Source organism: Geotrypetes seraphini, chromosome 5 (genome assembly GCF_902459505.1).
Source record: "Geotrypetes seraphini chromosome 5, aGeoSer1.1, whole genome shotgun sequence".
Lineage (NCBI taxonomy): Eukaryota > Metazoa > Chordata > Amphibia > Gymnophiona > Dermophiidae > Geotrypetes > Geotrypetes seraphini.
The window spans coordinates 4,434,783-4,455,764 of NC_047088.1; the positions used below are offsets into that span (position 1 = coordinate 4,434,783).

Consider the following 20,982-nt stretch of genomic DNA (forward strand, 5'->3'; position numbering starts at 1 on the left):
GTTATACTTTTTCAAAATATGAGACCAAACAGACATTTCTTCTCTGAAAACACATTCCTGGAGCAGAATTAATTGAAATCAGAAATAAAAGAACATACAAAAAAAAAAAACAATCTTCATTACGTGAAACATCTTCATCCTAGACTCAGGAGTTATGCTGACAAAAACCTAATAGAAGTTATCAAAATATCCTTCCATCCTGCTATACAAAAGAGGTAGGATCTTTTTCTCTGTTCCTGTATATGATGAAATTACCTACTTACAGAATCATAGCAAGAAAACAAGGAAGGTCAAACCTAACAACAAACCAGCAGAGCTTAGAAAAAGCAGCTTTCCTTTAAGTTCGGTATTAGGAACTTGTGCAGAACTGTGTAATAAAACCAGGTTAGGAATCAGCAAACAACAAAAGCAGCCTGATGAAATTGGAAACCCGTGACTCCAGAAGCAGGATCATATATTAGCACTCCACATCCGCAAATATAACCAGTATTCATATAGAACCAAGAAGAGATTGGAGTCTCCAATTCAAACTTCTCGTGTCGAAACTTCCGATGATCTATCCCTTTAGTGAAATTGGTTTACTTTGGTGCCTGAATTACTTCCATTTTACCTTTAACCCGGAAGAACAGTGACTAACCGGGGATTAAACCATTAGCATAGAAACCTTGTAAGTCTCGATGTCCAAAAAATTTACCAAGGAATCTAAAGTAGGTGCCTTTTAGTTACAAGCTTCCTCCTCATAAGAAAGTCAATTCATGCATCCATTCACCACAATGACTGATCCAAAGAAACTTTTTAATAAGTTTTAGCAATACTTCTGATTAGCGATAGCACCCCACACTAGGACGATTCCAATATCTTAAAGCATATTATTCTGAGGAAGGATTGCTGGATCCAGGTTCAAAGTAAGAAATACATTCTAAACTTTCATCTGTAATTTACAAAGAGTTCCGATTTCCTTCCGATATCGAATCTGATGACTCCTTTTGTCTTCCAAAATAAAGCAACAGCTTATGAGCACATACCAATGTTATATGCCATGCCTTGTAAACAGCTTGTTAGAAGTATGGCGAGGGTTTGATAAGTAAATACTGTATCCAGTCCGATATAGTACAGGTAGATATATAATATTGTCTGGATTATTTCATTAGTTTTGATAACTTTTTATAGTTTCAAAAAAGACGCCTCAGCCCCACCACTCCACCGCATATGAAATTTTATACAGCGGGAAGCATATTGTGGCGCTTCATCATTGGCTGTCAATTTTTGAATATTATTTTCACCTTTTTTTTGTCTTTTGTTTTCTATATATATTGCTACTTGTAAATACTTTTAAGAAATAAATATTTCAAATACACTTTGCTTCTTCAGTGTCATGATATATACTTTAAAAGTAGATGGTACTTATCTCAGCCAAAACCTGGGGAGTCAGACCCGACATGTTTCACACAACCGAGTGTTTTATCAAGGGTCTCCCTGTAAAATATAGAGCAGAAGCTGTCACATACAATTGTGTCCTGCCCCTCTCCTATCCAAGTTATGTTCAGAGTTAGTCTTAGTATTGTATAATGTGCTCACCAAGGCTGCCGCTGTCATCCGACTCCAATTTAATTATGAGAAAAGATGGCGGCGGCGTCCTTCGCCTGAAGTTTAAATCCTCCCTCTCTAACAACAATGTATCCGCCCCCTGCAGCTCATTGGTCCCGACTAAAGTTACATCATCGATCCCCACTCAATTTCACTATTCAGCCCACGGGGCTCAACAGTGTCCAGCGAGAAAATAAATCTTTGCTCGCTCTCATTAAGCTTGACCAGATCGCCCTATCACTTTTTTAATGACACGCCATCTCAGATCCGTGGTAGTGTGTTTTAACCTCAACCAGGGGTGCATGCATAATCCCATTTGAAATGCGAGATTTGTGTTCTGTCAATCGTGTTTTTATTTTCCTACTAGTGCGACCCACATATATGAGGTCGCAAGGGCAAATTATGATATAAATTACACCCTGGGTGTTGCAATCCATGACATGTTTGGATTTTAAAGTAACTGGCCTCCCAGGAACCTGCCAAAGGTCCCCCTGGATGGCGGAGGGGCACCACTGGCATCTACCACACACACCATGGTGCCCCTCCTCCACCATCTCAGGACGGATCCCGTACTTTTGAAAATTGCATCGTTGACCTAGAGTACTCCCCCGGGTATACGCTATCCTAGGGAAAGACTCTAAGGGTTTGTGAGGTTGTACAATGAACCAGTATTTTCTGAACATATCTACCACCGCTTTGGTTGCTCTTGAAAAAGGAAGAACACAGATAAGCTGGTCGTCCTCGCCTTGAATGTTAGATGGTTCCTGCAAAAGTAGCCCTCTCTGTGCGTACTTGCCCCTATGAAAAGCCTGCCTGATAGATCTTTCTGGGTAACCCCTATTGCGGAGGCAGTCCATCAGTTTTCTAGCTTGTATTTTATACTCGTCCATAGTGGAGCAAACCCTACGTATCCGCAAAAACTGCCCAATAGGTAAGTTGAAACGAAGCTTAAACGGATGAAAACTGTTGAAACGCAGTATAGTGTTGCGAGTAACTGATTTTCTGTAAAGGGACGTGGTGATATTGCCCCCACATACTTGAACAGTGATGTCTAAAAAATCAATTTTCGTCTGGTGGCATGTCATAGTAAATTTAATATTCGGATCCACTGAATTCAAAAAATCTACAAACGAATCAAGATCTTATTTGGTGCTATGCCAAATGAAAAAAATATCATCCAGAAATCTGCCCCAAAAACAAATATGGGAATTCCATACTGATGTGTATACCCAGGTTTCTTCGAATCTTGCCATATATAGGGCAGCTACAGAGGGGGCCAAAGTGGCACCCATCGCCACCCCCTGTGTTTGCTGGAAAAACTGATGGTGATATTGGAAATAGTTGTTTTTAATAACCCAAAAGGCTAGCTGCATTAAGAATTCAGTGGAAATGTGGTGGATGTCTCTTTTCTGGAGCGACTCTCGTATAACTGCAAGTGCCTCATCTTGAGGAATCTGAGTATACAGAGAGACAACGTCCAGAGTCACCAGCCATTTATCTGTCATATCTAGTTGGAGCCTATCCAAATTTCTTAAAAAATGGGAGGAGTCCCTAATATATGATTTGATTTTAGGGACTTCCTCTCTAAGGAAGAAGTCCACCACCTTAGACAGGGTTCTAAAATCGAGGACCGGGTATTTACAATAGGCTTCCCCGGAGGATTCATAATATCTTATGTATTTTAGGGACGAACGAAATCCTTGGAATCCTCGGATTCTTCTCAAACATGAAGTTGTACTCCTTGCCAGTAATCTCACCTTGTTCACGATGTAAGTTCAAAAATTGCAGTATTTCTTCCCCTAATGCTGTCGTGGGGTCCCCTTGTAAGAGCCTATATGCCTGTGTGTCTGCTAGTTGGCGTGCAGCTTCGTTGTTATAATCACACCTGTTAAGGATAACAGTGGCCCCTCCTTTATCGGCTTTAGTTATAATAATGTCCTTTTTTTTTTTTTTTTTTTTTGAAAACCGCTTTGCTGGGCTTTAGTTGTATTATAGGGACCTGCATTGTGCCAATTGTTCTGGAGGTCCCTAAGCTCCGTAGTAATTAGTTCCCGAAAAGTAAAGATCAGGGGATCCATGGGACCCGGGGGAATCCAATGTGATTTTACCCTGCAAACTGAAATAGAGCCCCTATCTGTTGGTATTTGGCCCCTTACTAGTTCTTCCTCCGTTGGTTGGAGTTCTTCAATGTTGTCGCAAAAAAAGACTTTCAATTGCATCTTCCTGATGAAAGCATGAAGTGCAACATGAAGTTTAAAGAAATCTGGGGGGGTGGGACATCACAAATCCCAAACCTTTCTCCAAGATTTCCATCTGTGGGCTGGTGAGGCAAAAAGATGATAGGTTGATTGCTGTCGAGAGGTTGTCGTCCGAGTTTTGTATGTTGCTTGTTGTGCATTGCCCCTTGTGCGTTGCTGTCTTATCCGTCCCCGTCCGCGAGAGTCTGTGCTGGTAGAATCCCCTGGTTTCTCGGTGTTTTCTTCAGTAGAGCCTTCACTGGAAGTATCTGACTCCCCTGACGTGCTATCAAATGTCACTTTCTTCTTCTGTGTGGTAATCGGGGGTTTTCTTTGCCACGAGTATACCCGGTCCTGTAGATAGTCCCTTTGATCTCTCTTCCATTTTTTAATTTTATTGGTCCTAATTTCATCTCTGAAATTCTTCATAGCTGTTTTCAAATCTTTCAATTTTTGGTCAAATTCACTGGTGTCTGGTCGTTGTTGTAATTCACTCTCAATACTGCTCACTTTGATGCATAGTTCCTTCTCTGTATTCTCAGTGGTCTCCACCAAGAGAATCATAAGATCTCTTGAGCATTTATTTAATATCGCTATGGACGAGTTTAAATACAAGCTAGAAAACTGATGGACCGCCTCCGCAATAGGGGTTACCCAGAAAGATCTATCAGGCAGGCTTTTCATAGGGGCAAGTACGCACAGAGAGGGCTACTTTTGCAGGAACCATCTAACATTCAAGGCGAGGACGACCAGCTTATCTGTGTTCTTCCTTTTTCAAGAGCAACCAAAGCGGTGGTAGATATGTTCAGAAAATACTGGTTCATTGTACAACCTCACAAACCCTTAGAGTCTTTCCCTAGGATAGCGTATACCCGGGGGAGTACTCTAGGTCAACGATGCAATTTTCAAAAGTACGGGATCCGTCCTGAGATGGTGGAGGAGGGGCACCATGGTGTGTGTGGTAGATGCCAGTGGTGCCCCTCTGCCATCCAGGGGGACCTTTGGCAGGTTCCTGGGAGGCCAGTTACTTTAAAATCCAAACATGTCACGGATTGCAACACCCAGGGTGTAATTTATATCATAGTTTGCCCTTGCGACCTCATATATGTGGGTCGCACTAGTAGGAAAATAAAAACACGATTGACAGAACACAAATCTCGCATTTCAAATGGGATTATGCATGCACCCCTGGTTGAGGTTAAAACACACTACCACGGATCTGAGATGGCATGTCATTAAAAAAGTGATAGGGCGATCTGGTCAAGCTTAATGAGAGCGAGCAAAGATTTATTTTCTCGCTGGACACTGTTGAGCCCCGTGGGCTGAATAGTGAAATTGAGTGGGGAATCAATGATGTAACTTTAGTCGGGACCAATGAGCTGCAGGGGGCGGATACATTGTTGTTAGAGAGGGAGGATTTAAACTTCAGGCGAAGGACGCCGCCGCCATCTTTTCTCATAATTAAATTGGAGTCGGATGACAGCGGCAGCCTTGGTGAGCACATTATACAATACTAAGACTAACTCTGAACATAACTTGGATAGGAGAGGGGCAGGACACAATTGTATGTGACAGCTTCTGCTCTATATTTTACAGGGAGACCCTTGATAAAACACTCGGTTGTGTGAAACATGTCGGGTCTGACTCCCCAGGTTTTGGCTGAGATAAGTACCATCTACTTTTAAAGTATATATCATGACACTGAAGAAGCAAAGTGTATTTGAAATATTTATTTCTTAAAAGTATTTACAAGTAGCAATATATATAGAAAACAAAAGACAAAAAAAAGGTGAAAATAATATTCAAAAATTGACAGACAATGATGAAGCGCCACAATATGCTTCCCGCTGTATAAAATTTCATATGCGGTGGAGTGGTGGTGCTGAGGCGTCTTTTTTGAAACTATAAAAAGTTATCAAAACTATTGAAATAATCCAGACAATATTATATATCTACATGCCTTGTAAACAGGGCATGTGAAGAAAAAAAACACACAAAAAACCCCCCACAACTTTTCTGCATGTTAATTGAAGGTATTTCGAATTAGAAACATAGAAACATAGAAGATGACGGCAGATGAGGGCCATAGCCCATCAGGTCTGCCCACTCTACTGACCCACCCCCAAGTCTACTATCCTAGGGAATTAACACGCACAAACTCATAAGCTTATTAATATATCACAAGCTTCTAATTGAGTCACGAGTGGAATAAATAGCAAATAAAAATTCAGATTCTATAAAAAAAACAACTGCTTTGCATAACTTCACGAGCCTTCCTTTCAAGAGTTCTAAACATTATTTTATCTATTAGAGCAGTGCTTCCAGGACAGTTATTACAGTTAATTCAAAAAAGATTCCACATTCATTCCACAGACTTTCTTACTTATCGTAGACAGTTATAATTAAATAAAATTATAAAATAAACATCAAATAAACATAAAATAAGAGAGTGATTTTTCCATTTTTCCTTTTCCTCCTTTTATGACATCATTGGTTGTTCACAAGTTTCCAAAAAATATTTTAACTTTTCAGGGTCCTCAAAACTCAAAGTCTTGTTAGCATAAGTGACCCTCATTATAGCCGGGTATAGCAAGCCAAATTTTACCCCTAAATGCCTCATTTGAGGTCGCAGATCAAGTAATTACTTCCTTTTTTCAGCAGTGGACTTAGTAAAATCAGGCACTATATGAATTTTAGAATCTTGACACTTTAAATTCGTATTCTCTTTTACAAGCCGTAAGATTTCCATGACTTGCTGGTGCCTTAATAGCTTAAAAATCAGTGGACGTGGTCTCAAATCCTTTCCAATTCTTCTCGTAGGGATCCTATGAGCCCTCTTGAATTCTAATGGATATTTTGATTTGAGAGGCAGGATCTTTGGGAGGAAATGTTCAAGGAAAGAAATGGCATCATTATTTTCAACTCCCTCAGGGAGCCCAATAATTCGCAAATTGTTCCGTTTTCCCCTATTAATACAATCCTCCAGCTCCTTAGAGAGAGTATCCACTTTCTCCCTATATGATTTACATTTCTTTATTTCGGATTCATTTACTGAGGTTCTTTTTTCCATTTGATCTAATTTTAAATCAAACTGTTCCATGCGAGCGGTTAGGCTTCTAACCTCTTCCTTAACTTCTTTTAGCTTTTGAGCATTGTCTGAGACTATATCCGTTATTAGTTTCAGCTGAGCAAAAATATCACCATTATCTTCTCTAGGCAACGGCACTTTAGAAGGAGTCACAGGTTCAATCTTTGACCTTTTAGCACTACCCGACCCTGTGGCAGCCGCTTCGTTTTTTGCCTGTTTGCTTGCAGCCATAACTGGAACTGAACCTCCAAAAATCACTGAGAAGAAACTAGTTTAGCAGCTTATAATTTCTTTCAAAAAGCTTGTAAATGCAGAGCTCGATCTTCACCTGACCATCCGGCTGTGCCTCCAAGCCATGCCCCTCTTTCTGTCATATTAACAATAATACTTAAAATTAAACCCCTTCCCACCCAACCCTCCCAAAATATATGCAATTAAATATATCCTATTAAATATTTTTTTACTGATCCAAACAGTTAATAAAATTCAAAATTCCCTCCCTCCCTCCCGTCCCTTCACTTATATTGTACTTATAAAGGAAAAATGGTATCGGGTTATAGGATCGGTATAACCCAATGGTCTTAAACTCGCGGCCCGGGGGCCACATGTGACCCGCCATTTTGCGGCCCGTGGTCTGTACTAGTGCTGTCTATACTAGTGCTGCCTGCTCTTTGTAGCGTCCTCCATCTTCCCCCCTGGCCTCTTGCTCTTACCTTCAGATAATTACCGCAGCCTGCAGAGAAGATTGCTGGTGCTATAGCAATCTTTGCAGGCTGCCGTCATCCCCGGCAGCACATTCCCTCTGCGGCGATCCTGCCCCTGACATCAGAGGAGGGGGCGGTACCGCAGCAGAAGGAATGTGCTGCGGAGGCCGATGGCAGCCTGCAATAAACGCTACAGCACTGGCGATCCTCTCTGCAGGCTGTGGTAAATAGTTGAAACTAGGACCGGGAGGCCAGGGGGGAAGCTGGAGGATGCTGCAAAAAAGGGGGTGAACATGCAGGCTTTCGGGGGGGAGGAAGATTTATAAACAATAAAGAGTTTTACCTCATGCAAAGTTGTGATTTCTTTAATAAGACATTAACTACTTTTTCTGCGGCTATCCAAGTACCTACAAATCCAAAATGTGGCCCTGCAAAGGGTTTGAGTTTGAGACCACTGGTATAACCCGATGCTAAATATCCAAGCGATGTAAGTGAATCAGTCGCTTGGCTATTTTGCATGGGGTTTACTAATTTGCATGGGTTGGATTGGATTGGATCAGAAAATGGGTGATTGAGGGGAAAAACACGCGATGGGCCGTTTAGTGAATCGGGTTGGTTGCCCATCCCGGTCCTTGAGGGCCGGAATCCAGTCGGGTTTTCAGGATTTCCCCAATGAATATGCATTGAAAGCAGTGCATGCAAATAGATCTCATGCATATTCATTGAGGAAAACCCGACTGGATTCCGGCCCTCGAGGACCGGAGTTGCTCACCCCTGATCTAGCCCTATGTCACCTGAATGATCATCTTTGTGCTAGTGTGGGTGTTTCCAAGGATCTGGCTGGTGTTCCAAGGGTCATGTGTTCATATGTTCTTCAAAGGGCTCTGTATGATTGCTTTGTGTAATTCATCTACTTCTTTTCTTTCTTTTTAGTTTACTGGGCTCCATGTTCCCCATGCCTCGTGTGATTTATGCTATGGCTGAAGATGGACTTCTTTTCAGATTTCTTTCCAAAGTGAGCCTGAAGACAAAAACGCCCTTGGTTGCTACCATTGTGTCTGGCATTATAGCTGGTGAGAGCAGGATACTTGTACTCCAAAAACCCCATACTATCTTGGGCTGTTTCCAGTACCTATTACTCTTCTGCTGCTTTATGGGTACAAGCCACCCAGGAGAATTTAGGGAGGCATGTGATACCTGAAAATAAGGATATGTTTTCCCACAGCACTTCATGGGTTCCCCTTTCTTTTTCAAAAGATAGAAAAAAAGGCATATTTGAAATATATTAGACAGTTACTTATGCAAACTATCTCAAGCTTTGTTCTTCATGATCTTCCTTTACGGATGCATGTGTACAGTGGGTAAATTTTTACCCCTTTCTAAAGGATACTCGTACATACTGACCCATCCCACACACATGTACAATAACACATTGCTCTGTTTTAGCTCTGATGGCATTCTTGTTTGAATTGAAACATCTGGTAGATCTTATGTCCATTGGAACTCTGTTGGCATATTCTCTGGTGGCTGTGTGCGTGCTAATTCTCAGGTAAGTGCTGTCCCCATTCCCTCTATTCTTTTTTTATCCTAGAGGAAAGTAAGTGTTCATCTCATCTTTGGAGGCATACTCATTTCCCCTTTGCTGCAGGTACCAACCAGGCCAGTTGAGCTCTCCCTATAAGGGTACAGAAATGGCAGAGATGAATGGAACTGAGAAAAAGATGGCCTTGAACCCTGCTGACTATCTAGATACATCAGACTCCATGAGCAGTGAGACGTTTTCTCTAAAACACTGCTTCCACCCCCAAAGCAGCCAGCCCAATCCATTATCGGGGCGCATTGTTTATGGTTGTGTCACCATTATTGGTAAGTATATGCTTAGAACTTCATATATTATTGCATGATATTTGTGGTTGCAGAGTGCCTTGGTTCTGTGGGTTTATGCTGAGGAGCAGTATTCTACAAAACTGGAAATGTGTGCAAGAGTTATACCTTTTCAGATAACAGCTCTGATATCTAGGGGCTGACTGGATGGTCTATTTTGTCTTTATCTGCTGAAATGGTACCTGTGGGAGGCTTACAGCATGTTTGGAAACCCTGCATTATCCCAGGACAAGCAGGCAGCATATTCCCACACATGGGTGACGTCACCGACGGAGCCCCGCAGCGGACAGCCTCGAAAGCAAACTTGCTTGAAGATCTCGAAGTTTCGAGTGCTGCACCGCGCCTGCGCGCGTGCCTTCCCGCCCGAACTAGGGGGCGCATCTCCTGAGAGGATCCTCAGTTCGTTTATTTCCGCGGAGACAAGAAGACACGTTTTCTTTCTCTGCAGCATTGCCTTCTCATCACCGCGGCTGTTTCTTTAATTTTAAGTCGGTCGCTGTGTATATTTCCTCTTTTTTTATTTTCTTTTTACTTATAAAAAAAAAAAAAAAAAAAAGTTATTCTTTTTTCTTTCAGTTCGGCCGTCGAGCTTTGGGCCTAGGCCTAGGCTCCTTCGTTCGACACGGACTTTATTTTTTCCATGTCCCGGCCTCTTACCGGGTTTAAACGCTGTCGACAGTGTAATCGGGTGATTTCGGTCACCGATCCCCACTGCCGTTGTTTACAGTGCCTGGGTTCCTCTCATTCCCCAGAAGATTGTCATCGCTGCTTTACCCTCACTCCACGAGCTTTTCGGCGGCGTTGTGCTCAATTTTTCCAACTTTTTGGTATGGAGCAATCTTCGGAGCCGGCCTCGACCGTGGCGGCTGCTCCGGTCTCGAAGGCCTCGACTCCGACGACTTCGACGCCTGTGGTCTCGAAGGCCTCGACCCAGACTCCGGCTGGAGTTTCGGTCTCGAAGGCCTCGACCTCTTCTCCTTCGTTGACTTCGAAGACGACGACTTCCACGAAGCCTTCTACGGGGGGTAAGTCTCCGAGTTCTCTTTCAGGTGCCGTATCCAAGAAGCCACCAGAGTCCTCGGCGCGACCACTTTCAAAGCGTACCTCCAAGATAAGGGAATACTCACCTTCGAGGTCGCCCTCTTCGGAGCGTACTGCTGCACATACGAGGTCAGAACCTTCTGTCTCGGTGCCGCTGCTTGAGGACATGTTAAAATCTATCCTCACCTCTCAAATTACTTCTTTAGTGGCTCAACTGGTCCCGTCCTCGACCTTGCCTCGAGTTGACCAGCCTGTGACTCAACCGGAGCTTCCAGTCTCTCGAAGTCGATCCCGGACACCGAAAAACATTTCTTCATCGGAGTCGTCTCCGGGCTCACCTCCTCCGAAGCATCGGTCGAAACACTCGAGACATGGGACCTCCAAGCTTCGGAGGGAATCTTCGCCGTTGGATACCGAAGCTTCTTTGTCTCGTTCTTCGAAGACGAAGCAGGGTTCTCGACATCGAGCCTCCACTCGAAGCCCTTCTCGATCCAGAACCCCATCGAAGCCAGTCCGTCGGGACAGTTCTCCACATACCTCGACTCAGTCTGTGCCTCGTACACCGGGTACTTCTCCATCCAGGGGTCTGAAGAGAAAACATTCTCTTACTCCACTTCACAGTACAGCTTCTTCTCCCACTGTGCGTATGGAATCAGACATTTCCACATACTCTAGAGAGGATTCTCCATCCTACTCAGTACAACACAAATCTCGCAGTGGCTCTCCTGAAGAATCATCTGACCCAAAATCAGTTTCTTTTGCCAAATTTATCTTTGATATGGGCCAGGCCCTCAAGCTGGACCTTCATTCAGACTCTAAATATACTCCTGAGTACTTGGCGGACATGGAGCTTCCCATCCTCCTAAAGAGTCACTCAGATTGCCTATGACTCCTGTTCTCCAGCAGACCTTCACTCGCAATATGGAGACTCCTTATTCTATCACTGCCATCCCATCTAAATTGGAATCTCGTTACAGGACGGTTCCATCTAAAGGCTATGAAAAGTCTCAACTCTCTCATCAATCTCTGGTAGTAGAGTCATCATTGAAGAAAGCACATCCCTCCAAAATTTATGCTTCTGTCCCTCCTGGTAGGGAAGGCCGTACCATGGATAAATTTGGGCGACGTTTATACCAAAATTCTATGATGGCAAACAGAGTTTTGAATTATAATTACATTTTTACGTCCTATTTCAATCACTTTTTAAAGATTTTGTCTTCCTTTTACCCAGACATCTCTACTACTCGTCTTTCAGAATTTAAAAATATCCTTAAGACTCTTTCACAGTTGAGACTTTTCATGCTACAAGCCTCCTATGATGCCTTTGAACTCTCGTCTAGAGTCTCAGCATTTGCAGTAGCCATGCGTAGATTAGCATGGTTGAGGATAGTGGACATGGATCCTAACCTTCAGGATAGATTGGCTAATCTTCCTTGTCAAGGGAATGAATTATTCGATGACTCTATTGAGGCAGCTACAAAGCGTCTTTCAGAACATGAGCGCTCTTTTGCTTCCCTCATCCGTCCAAAACCTAAACCTGCACCAACTAGAGGTTTCACACAAACTCCACGTCGCTATCCACTGAAAACAACTCCTGCTTTTTCTAGACCTCCTGCTCGTCGTCCTCCTCCTCAACAACGACAACAAAAATCTCAGACTCCTGCTAACACTAAGCCTGCTCAGTCTTTTTGACAATCTCAACTTGAGCATTCAAATTTCTCTATTTCCAAATTCTCCCCTCCCCATAGGGGGTCGCCTGTCCACATTTTATCACCAATGGGAGCTCATAACATCAGATCTCTGGGTTCTTACCATCATACGAGAGGGATACTCTCTTCGACTCCTTCAGGTGCCTCCAGATCGCCATCCAAGAGAGTGTCTTTCAAACCAGTCGCATCTTCCTCTTCTTCTCCAAGAAGCTCGAGCTCTTCTTTCTCTTCGAGCAGTAGAGGAAGTCCCTCTTTCTCAAAGGAACTCGGGATTCTACTCCCGTTATTTTCTAGTTCCCAAAAAGACGGGGGATTTGCGACCGATTTTGGATCTCAGAGCTCTCAACAAATTTCTAGTCAAAGAGAAATTTCGAATGCTCACTCTGCCAACTCTGTATTCTTTGATGGATCAAGGGGATTGGATGTGCTCCCTCGATCTCAAAGAGGCCTATACTCATATCCCTATTCATCCAACATTTCGCAAGTACCTCAGATTCCAAGTGGGAAATCTTCATCTTCAATACAGAGTTCTCCCCTTCGGACTGGCTTCTTCCCCCAGGGTTTTCACAAAATGCCTTGTGGTTGTAGCTGCAGCTCTTCGCAACCAGGGTCTCCAAGTATTTCCATACCTAGACGACTGGCTCATCAAAGCTCCCTCTCTTACAGGGGTTATTGTAGCGACCCAACAGACTATTCTTTTTCTACAAAGTCTGGGATTTCACATCAATTTTCCCAAATCTCAGCTGACTCCTTCTCAGTCTCTCCAGTTCATAGGAGCAACTCTGGACACTATCAATCTGAGAGCATACCTTCCGCAACCACGTCAGGATGCACTCATTCAAATTTCTCAACAATTTTTCCAACTTCCCACTGTTTCAGCAAGAAAAATGATGATTCTGCTCGGTCACATGGCCTCTACAGTTCATGTGGTTCCTTTTGCCAGGCTTCATCTTCGCATTCCTCAATGGACACTGGCATCGCAATGGCAACAATCAGTGGATCCACCAACTCGACTGATTTCCATCACTCCTTCTTTAAAGAAGTCTCTCCGTTGGTGGATGCTCTCTTTGAATCTTTCAAAAGGTTTACTGTTTTATCCTCTTCCTCATCAAAAGGTCCTCACAACCGACTCGTCAATGTACGCATGGGGAGCCCATGTGGACGGTCTTTGCACTCAGGGACTCTGGAACCAAGCAGACCGGAGGTGTTCTATAAATCTGTTGGAACTCAGAGCGATATTCTATGCTCTCAAAGCTTTTCAACATCTACTTCACGACATGGTGATTCTAGTACGTACGGACAATCAAGTAGCCATGTATTATGTAAACAAACAGGGAGGGACAGGATCTCATTCCCTTTGTCAAGAGGCTCTGAAATTATGGCAGTGGGCGATTCCCCGCAACATCTTCCTCAGAGCAGTTTACATTCAAGGTCAACACAACTGTTTGGCGGACAAATTGAGTCGTCTTCTACAACCTCACGAATGGACACTCAATTCTCCTACTCTTCGCCAAATCTTTGCCCGTTGGGGTACTCCACAGATAGACCTGTTTGCGTCACCTCTCAACTTCAAACTGCCTCAATTTTGCTCCCGCATCTACACTCCTCAACGTCTCGAAGCGGATGCGTTTCTCCTGGACTGGAGGAATCAGTTCCTTTATGCTTTTCCTCCGTTTCCTCTAATTCTCAAGACTCTGGTCAAGTTGAAATCAGACCATGCCACCATGATTCTGATAGCTCCTCGGTGGCCCAGGCAACCTTGGTTCTCCCTTCTACTTCAACTCAGCACCAGGGAGCCTCTACTTCTACCAATTTTTCCTTCTCTTCTCACGCAGAATCAAGGAGCTTTGCTTCATCCCAATCTACAGTCTCTACATTTGACAGCTTGGTACCTTTCTCTTTAACAGACTTTTCTCAATTCTCTCCGTCTGTTCAAGAGATTTTACTTGCTTCCAGAAAACCATCCACTAGACAATGTTATGGTCAAAAGTGGACAAGATTCTCTGCTTGGTGTTCTACTCATAATCTACCTCCCAGAGCTGCTTCATTGACATCAGTTCTGGACTACTTACTTCATTTATCACAATCTGGACTTCAGACTACATCTATCCGAGTCCACCTTAGTGCTATTGCTGCTTTTCATCAGCCTTTGGATGGAATATCCCTTTCTGCACATCCTATGATTTCTCGTTTTATGAAAGGCCTTCTCAATATCCATCCTCCTCGTAAACCACCTCCTGTGGTTTGGGATCTCAATGTTGTTTTAGCTCAACTTATGAAACCTCCTTTTGAACCACTTGACAAAGCTCATCTTAAGTATCTCACTTGGAAAGCTGTGTTCCTCATCGCTCTCACTTCTGCTCGTCGTGTCAGTGAGTTACAAGCGCTAGTAGCTGATCCACCTTTCACAGTTTTTCACCATGACAAGGTTGTTCTACGTACTCATCCTAAATTCTTGCCTAAAGTCGTTTCAGAATTTCACATCAATCAGTCCATTGTTCTACCTGTATTTTTTCCAAAGCCTCATTCTCACCCAGGAGAGGCGGCTCTTCATACCTTGGACTGTAAACGTGCTTTGGCTTTCTACCTGCAACGCACTCAACTTCACAGAACATCTCCTCAACTTTTCATATCCTTTGATCCAAACAGGTTGGGTCGTCCTATATCGAAGCGTACCATCTCCAACTGGATGGCTGCGTGTATTTCTTTTTGTTATGCTCAGGCTGGTCTTCCTCTTCAAGGTCGAGTGACGGGCCATAAAGTTAGAGCTATGGCGGCATCTGTAGCTTTCCTCCGATCAACTCCTATTGAGGAAATCTGCAAGGCTGCCACTTGGTCCTCGGTTCATACTTTCACCTCTCATTATTGTCTGGATACTTTATCCAGGAGGGATGGCCATTTTGGCCAATCTGTTTTGCAAAATCTTTTTTCGTAAATTGCCAACTCCCTCCATCCCCTTTTCCTTAGCTTGGAGGTCACCCATGTGTGGGAATATGCTGCCTGCTTGTCCTGGGATAAAGCACAGTTACTTACCGTAACAGTTGTTATCCAGGGACAGCAGGCAGATATTCCCACAACCCTCCCACCTCCCCTGGTTGGCTTCTTGGCTAGGTATCTGAACTGAGGATCCTCTCAGGAGATGCGCCCCCTAGTTCGGGCGGGAAGGCACGCGCGCAGGCGCGGTGCAGCACTCGAAACTTCGAGATCTTCAAGCAAGTTTGCTTTCGAGGCTGTCCGCTGCGGGGCTCCGTCGGTGACGTCACCCATGTGTGGGAATATCTGCCTGCTGTCCCTGGATAACAACTGTTACGGTAAGTAACTGTGCTTTTTGGTCTGCGCTGTTTTTTGAACTATTTGAGCTCTGATGCCTTGCTTGCAGATGATACTAAACTGTTCAAAGTTGTTAAAACACATGCAGACCTTAGGAAATTGGAAGACTGGGTGTCCAAATAGCAGATGAAATTTAATGTGGACAAATACAAAGTGATATAAATTGGGAAGAATAATTCAAATCATAGTTACTGGATGCTAGGGTTCAACTTGGGGGTCAGGGCCCAAGAAAAAGATCTGGGTGTCCACTCAATGTGTGGCAGTGACCATAAAAGCAAACAAAATGCTTGGATTTATTAAAAAAGGTATGGTAAATAAGACTAAGAATTTGACACCTCTGTATCCATTGTTCAACCTCACCATGAGTATTACATTCAGTTCTGGTTGCCATAGCTCAAAAAAGATATAGTGGAATTAGAAATGGTTCAAAGAAGAGCAACCAAGATGATAAAAAGAATGGAACTCCTCATGTGAGGAAAGGCTAAAAATATTAGGGCTCTTCAGCCTGGAAAAGAGACTGCAGAGGGGAGATAAGATTGACATCTACAAGTGAATTGATTTTTTTTTTTTTTTTACTCATAGAAACATAGAAATAGACGGCAGATAAGGGCCACGGCCCATCAAGTCTGCCCACTCCAGTGACCCTCCCTATCTATCTTTGCGGATAGATCCCACATGTCTATCCCATCTGGCCTTAAAATCTGGCACACTGCTGGCCTCAATAACCTGAAGTGGAAGACTATTCCAGTGATCAACCACCCTTTCAGTGAAGAAGAACTTCCTAGTGTCGCTGTGCAGTTTCCCGCCCCTGATTTTCCACGAATGCCCCCTTGTTGTCGCGGGACCCTTGAAGAAGAAGATGTCTTCTTCCACCTCGATGCGGCCCGTGAGATACTTGAATGTCTCGATCATATCTCCCCTCTCTCGACGTTCCTCGAGTGAGTAGAGCAGCAATTTCCCTAACCGCTCCTCGTATGGGAGCTCTTTGAGTCCCGAGATCATCCTGGTGGCCATTCTCTGGACCGATTCCAGTCTCAGCACATCCTTGCGGTAATGCGGCCTCCAGAATTGCACACAGTACTCCAGGTGCGGCCTCACCATGGATCTATACAGTGGCATAATGACTTCAGGTTTACGGCTGACGAAACTCCTGCATATGCAACCTATGATTTGCCTTGCTTTGGATGAAGCTTGCTCCACTTGGTTTGCAGACTTCATGTCTTCCCTGACAATCATCCCTAAGTCTCTTTCTGCTTCAGTTCTTGTCAGAATCTCGCCATTTAGGGTGTAAATCTTGCATGGATTTTGGCTTCCCAGGTGCATGACTTTGCATTTTTTGGCATTGAAGCTGAGTTGCCAGGACCTAGACCAGTACTCCAGCAGAAGTAAGTCATGCACCATATCGTCTGCCATTGCTTTTTTGTCTGTTGTGCTTTTGCTCACCACATTGCTCAGTTTGGCATCATTGGCGAATAATGTTATTCTACCTCGGAGCCCTTCTGTCAAGTCTCTTATATAGATGTTGAACAAGATCGGGCCCAGGACGGAGCCCTGTGGCACTCCACTTATCACCTCCGACATTTCAGAGGGGGTGCCATTCACCACCACCCTCTGAAGCCTACCCCCAAGCCAGTTCCCAACCCATTTGGTTAATGTGTCGCCCAAACCTAAAGAACTCATCTTGCTCAGCAACCTGCGGTGTGGCACGCTATCAAATGCTTTGCTGAAATCCAGGTAGACGATGTCCAGGGACTCACCAACATCCAGCTTCCTCGTCACCCAGTCAAAGAAGCTGATCAGATTGGATTGGCAGGATCTCCCCTTAGTGAATCCATGTTGGCGGGGATCCTGTAGATTCTCCTCGTCCATGATCCTATCCAATTGGCGTTTGATTAGGGTTTCCATTAGTTTGCTCCTTCAGAAATTACAGACTAGGGGACACTCAATGAAGTTACAGGGAAATACTTTTAAAACCAATAGGAACAAATATTATTTCACTCTTGAGAATAATTAAACTCTGGAACACTTTGCCAGAGGATGTGGTATCAGCGGTTAATCATACATAGAGTAAACCACGCGAGACAATCGCGTACGGACAGTGCCGGGCAGACAATCACACGCAGGACATCAGCGTTCTGGATTGAAACACTATTTTAAAGCACTCAGAGGGGGGAACCCCCCCCACTTTACTTAGAACTGTTAGCGCTCCCATTGTGGGGGGTGTTGGGGGGAACCCCCATTATAAAGGAAATAGCCTTTTTCCCTCTTTTTTAGGGAAAAATTACAGTTTCCTCAGTAATAGGGGTTTCCCCCCCACAGGAGCACCAACAGTTCTAAGTAAAGTGAAGGGGTTCCCCCACACACACACACCCTCAGAGTGCTTTAAAATAGTGTTTCAATCCAGTGTGCTGACGTCCTGCGCGCGATTGTCTGCCCGGCATTGTCCACGCATGGTTGTCTTGTGCGGTTTTGACTCATCACCGCGGTTAACGTAGATGGGTTTAAAAAAGATTTGGTTAAGTTCCTGGAGAAAAGTCCATAGTCTGCTATTGAGACAGACATGGGATAAGCACTGGGATTGTGGGTTCAATCCCACATTGTTCCCTGTGATCCTGGGTGGGCCACTTGGTGCCCCAGGTATATTAGATAGATTGTGAGCCCGCCAGGACAGACAGGGAAAAATACTTGAATACCTGAATAAATCCATGTAAACCATTCTCAGTTCCTCTGGGAGAACAGTATAGAAAACTGAATGAATGTTACTGTTTGTTTTTTTGAAAGGTACTTGTGACCTGGCTTGGCCACTGTGGAAACAGGATACTATGCTAGATGAACCATTGGTCTGACCTAGTAGGGCTATTCCTATGTCCTTATTTCATTAGTTGGGTTTCATTAAAAGATCACATTTACCTTATTTCCTATCATGTTTTATAGTATTCTCAGAGAGCTGTTCTTGATGGGAAATAGACAGATACCCCCTCCCTTCTGCATGTCTTTAAACAATATAGATGCGGATAGAAAATGTTCATCACTGATACTATGAGGTCTGCTACAGACAGGGAGAAGGACCTTGAGGTGGTAATATCTGAGGATCTGAAGATGACAAAACAGTGTGACAAGGTGGTGGCTGTAGCTGGAAGGATGCTAGGCTATAGAGAGAGTGAGGTGTAACCAGCAGAAAAAAAGGAGGTATTGATGCCCCTATACAAGTTGTCAGTGGGGCCCCACTTAGAATATTGTGTAAGGTTTTGGAGGCTGTATCTGGCTAAGAATGTAAAATGATTTGAAACATAGAAACATAATGGCAGATAAAGGCCAAATGTCCCATTCAGTATGCCCATTCATAGTAACTATTAAGAATGTAAAATGATTTGAAACATAGAAACATAATGGCAGATAAAGGCCAAATGTCCCATTCAGTATGCCCATTCATAGTAACTATTAACGCTTGCTCTCTTTAAGAGATTCCACATGCCTATCCCAGGCTTTCTTGAATTCAGACACAGTCTCCACCACCTCTTCTGGGAGACTGTTCTCAGGGCCGGAATAAAGGGTAGGTCCAGAAGGCATGTGCCTCGGGCCTGAAAATATCAGGGGGGCTCCAAGGCTGGCATTAGGGGGGGAACAATCAGGGCAGGGGGCCCCTGACTGCCTGGTGAGGTCAGCTTCCCTCCCTTGCACTCCTTCACTGTCCTCTTGCCCACCACTCATAAGCAAACTGAACCCAGACCATGGGGCTCTAACACTGCCCACGCCGGCTTCCCTTCTTTGATTAAACAGAAAGTTACGTCATTCCTTTTTCGGAGGAGAAGGAAGCTGGCATGCACAATGTTGGAGCCCCCCTGCCTGGGTTCAGTTTGCTCTAACACTGTGCATACCGGCTTCCCTTCTCATTACGTCATGAGAGGGAGGGAGGAGAAGGGAAGCTGGCGCGTGCAGTGTTAGAGCCCCGCAGCCTGGATTTAGTTCACTTTCAGGCAGTGGGCATGAGGACAGTGAGGGAGTGGAAGGAAGGGAAGCTGACCACACCTTACCAAGCAGTCGGTGGGGGGGGGGGGGGAGAAATGCTGCTGCACCCAATTGGAGAGAGAGAGGGAAGGAGGGAGAGGGAAGACCAGGTAAGGGAGAGGAGAAGAGAGATGCCAAGACCATGGGAGGGAGGGGAAGGAAAAGAGATACCAGACCATGGAGGGAGAGGAAGGAGACAGATGGCCAGACCAGTGGCAAGGAAGGAGGCAAGAGGTCTCCAAGAGGACAATCTTCCCAACAAGTGAGTTGAGTTAGGGTTGCCAGATTTCCTCTTTAAAAAAAAGAGGATGCCTGGCCGTACCCTGTTCCATCCCCCAGTTCTGCCCCATTCCACCTCCAGCTCCGCCTCATTCCAGGGTGACTGGATTCTGGCCCTGGTGGCGTTTTGAGCCATTGTGCGGCACTGGGGTCAGCCCCGCTTCAATTTCATGGCTACGGAAAAGAACATGAAAGCAGATTGATTCTTCAGTCAAAGATCCAAGCTTGGAATCGAGGGTTTCGATACTCTGGTACAGCCGTGGCCTCAGGATATCCTTCTGTATGTCTTTCCTTCCTGACCTATGATGGGCCGAGTCTTCTGGCAGATCACAGACATCCAGACCGTGGCTCCAGTCTGGCTTTGCAGGCTTTGGTAGGTAGCTCTGTTGTGTCTTCACCAAGGTCAAGACCTTCAGTTGAGCAGAATGACTGATTCGGCTAATAGCAGCACTGCGGATGTGGATGTCCAACAGTGGGTTCTGTCAGTGGAGTTGGATTCTCTGGTCCTGCAGTCACACGGTTTCCCATTTTGGTGGGTCAGGTTCGTGCAGTGACATTGTTTATGTTTATTTAAAATTTGATATACTGCTTCTGCGTTTTACTGACCTAAGTGGTTTACAATGTAATAATTGCTGTCTGATCTTCCCATGCAACCGGCAGCTTCCATTTCCATGCCTTAAGGTTCTGCTGAGGGACAGCAGTTCTACGGGATATGTTTCCCCCTGAATTTGTCTTGCTTGTACACAGAGCATATTTACTTAAGCACATTCCTCCACATCAGAATGTGACCACAGACTTGTCCAAGTATGCTTGGGGAGCTCATCTGGATGGTCTTCACACACAAGATCACTCACTGGTCCATTCAGGAACAGAAGCTCCATATAAACCTCTTGGAACTCAGAGCAATTTGCAATGCTCTGAAGACTTTTCAAGACAGTATATCCAATCAAGTCCTCCTAGTACGCATGGACAATCAAGTTGCGATTCATTACATAAACAAGCAGGGAGGAGTGGGTTCTCTGACTCTGTCAAGAGGCCGAGAAGATTTGGAACTGGGCAATTGCTCAAAACATATTTCTAAAAGCTGTCTATGTTCAAGGAGCACAAAATACTCT

At 44.4% G+C, this 20,982-nt stretch overlaps 1 protein-coding gene across 3 annotated transcripts in view; it reads left to right on the plus strand.

The window, feature by feature from the left end:
- SLC7A3 (solute carrier family 7 member 3) overlaps positions 1-20,982 on the plus strand; it is a 123,384-nt gene that overhangs the window by 60,221 nt on the left and 42,181 nt on the right. For all 3 annotated transcript variants that reach the window (XR_004539637.1, XM_033946604.1, XM_033946605.1), the window contains exons 6-8: positions 8,550-8,689; positions 9,063-9,165; positions 9,265-9,482. Coding sequence is in view for 2 of the 3 variants with exons in the window: in XM_033946604.1 (XP_033802495.1) it covers positions 8,550-8,689; positions 9,063-9,165; positions 9,265-9,482 (461 nt within the window). In the remaining variant the exon portion in view is untranslated. The remainder of the gene's footprint in view (positions 1-8,549; positions 8,690-9,062; positions 9,166-9,264; positions 9,483-20,982) is intronic.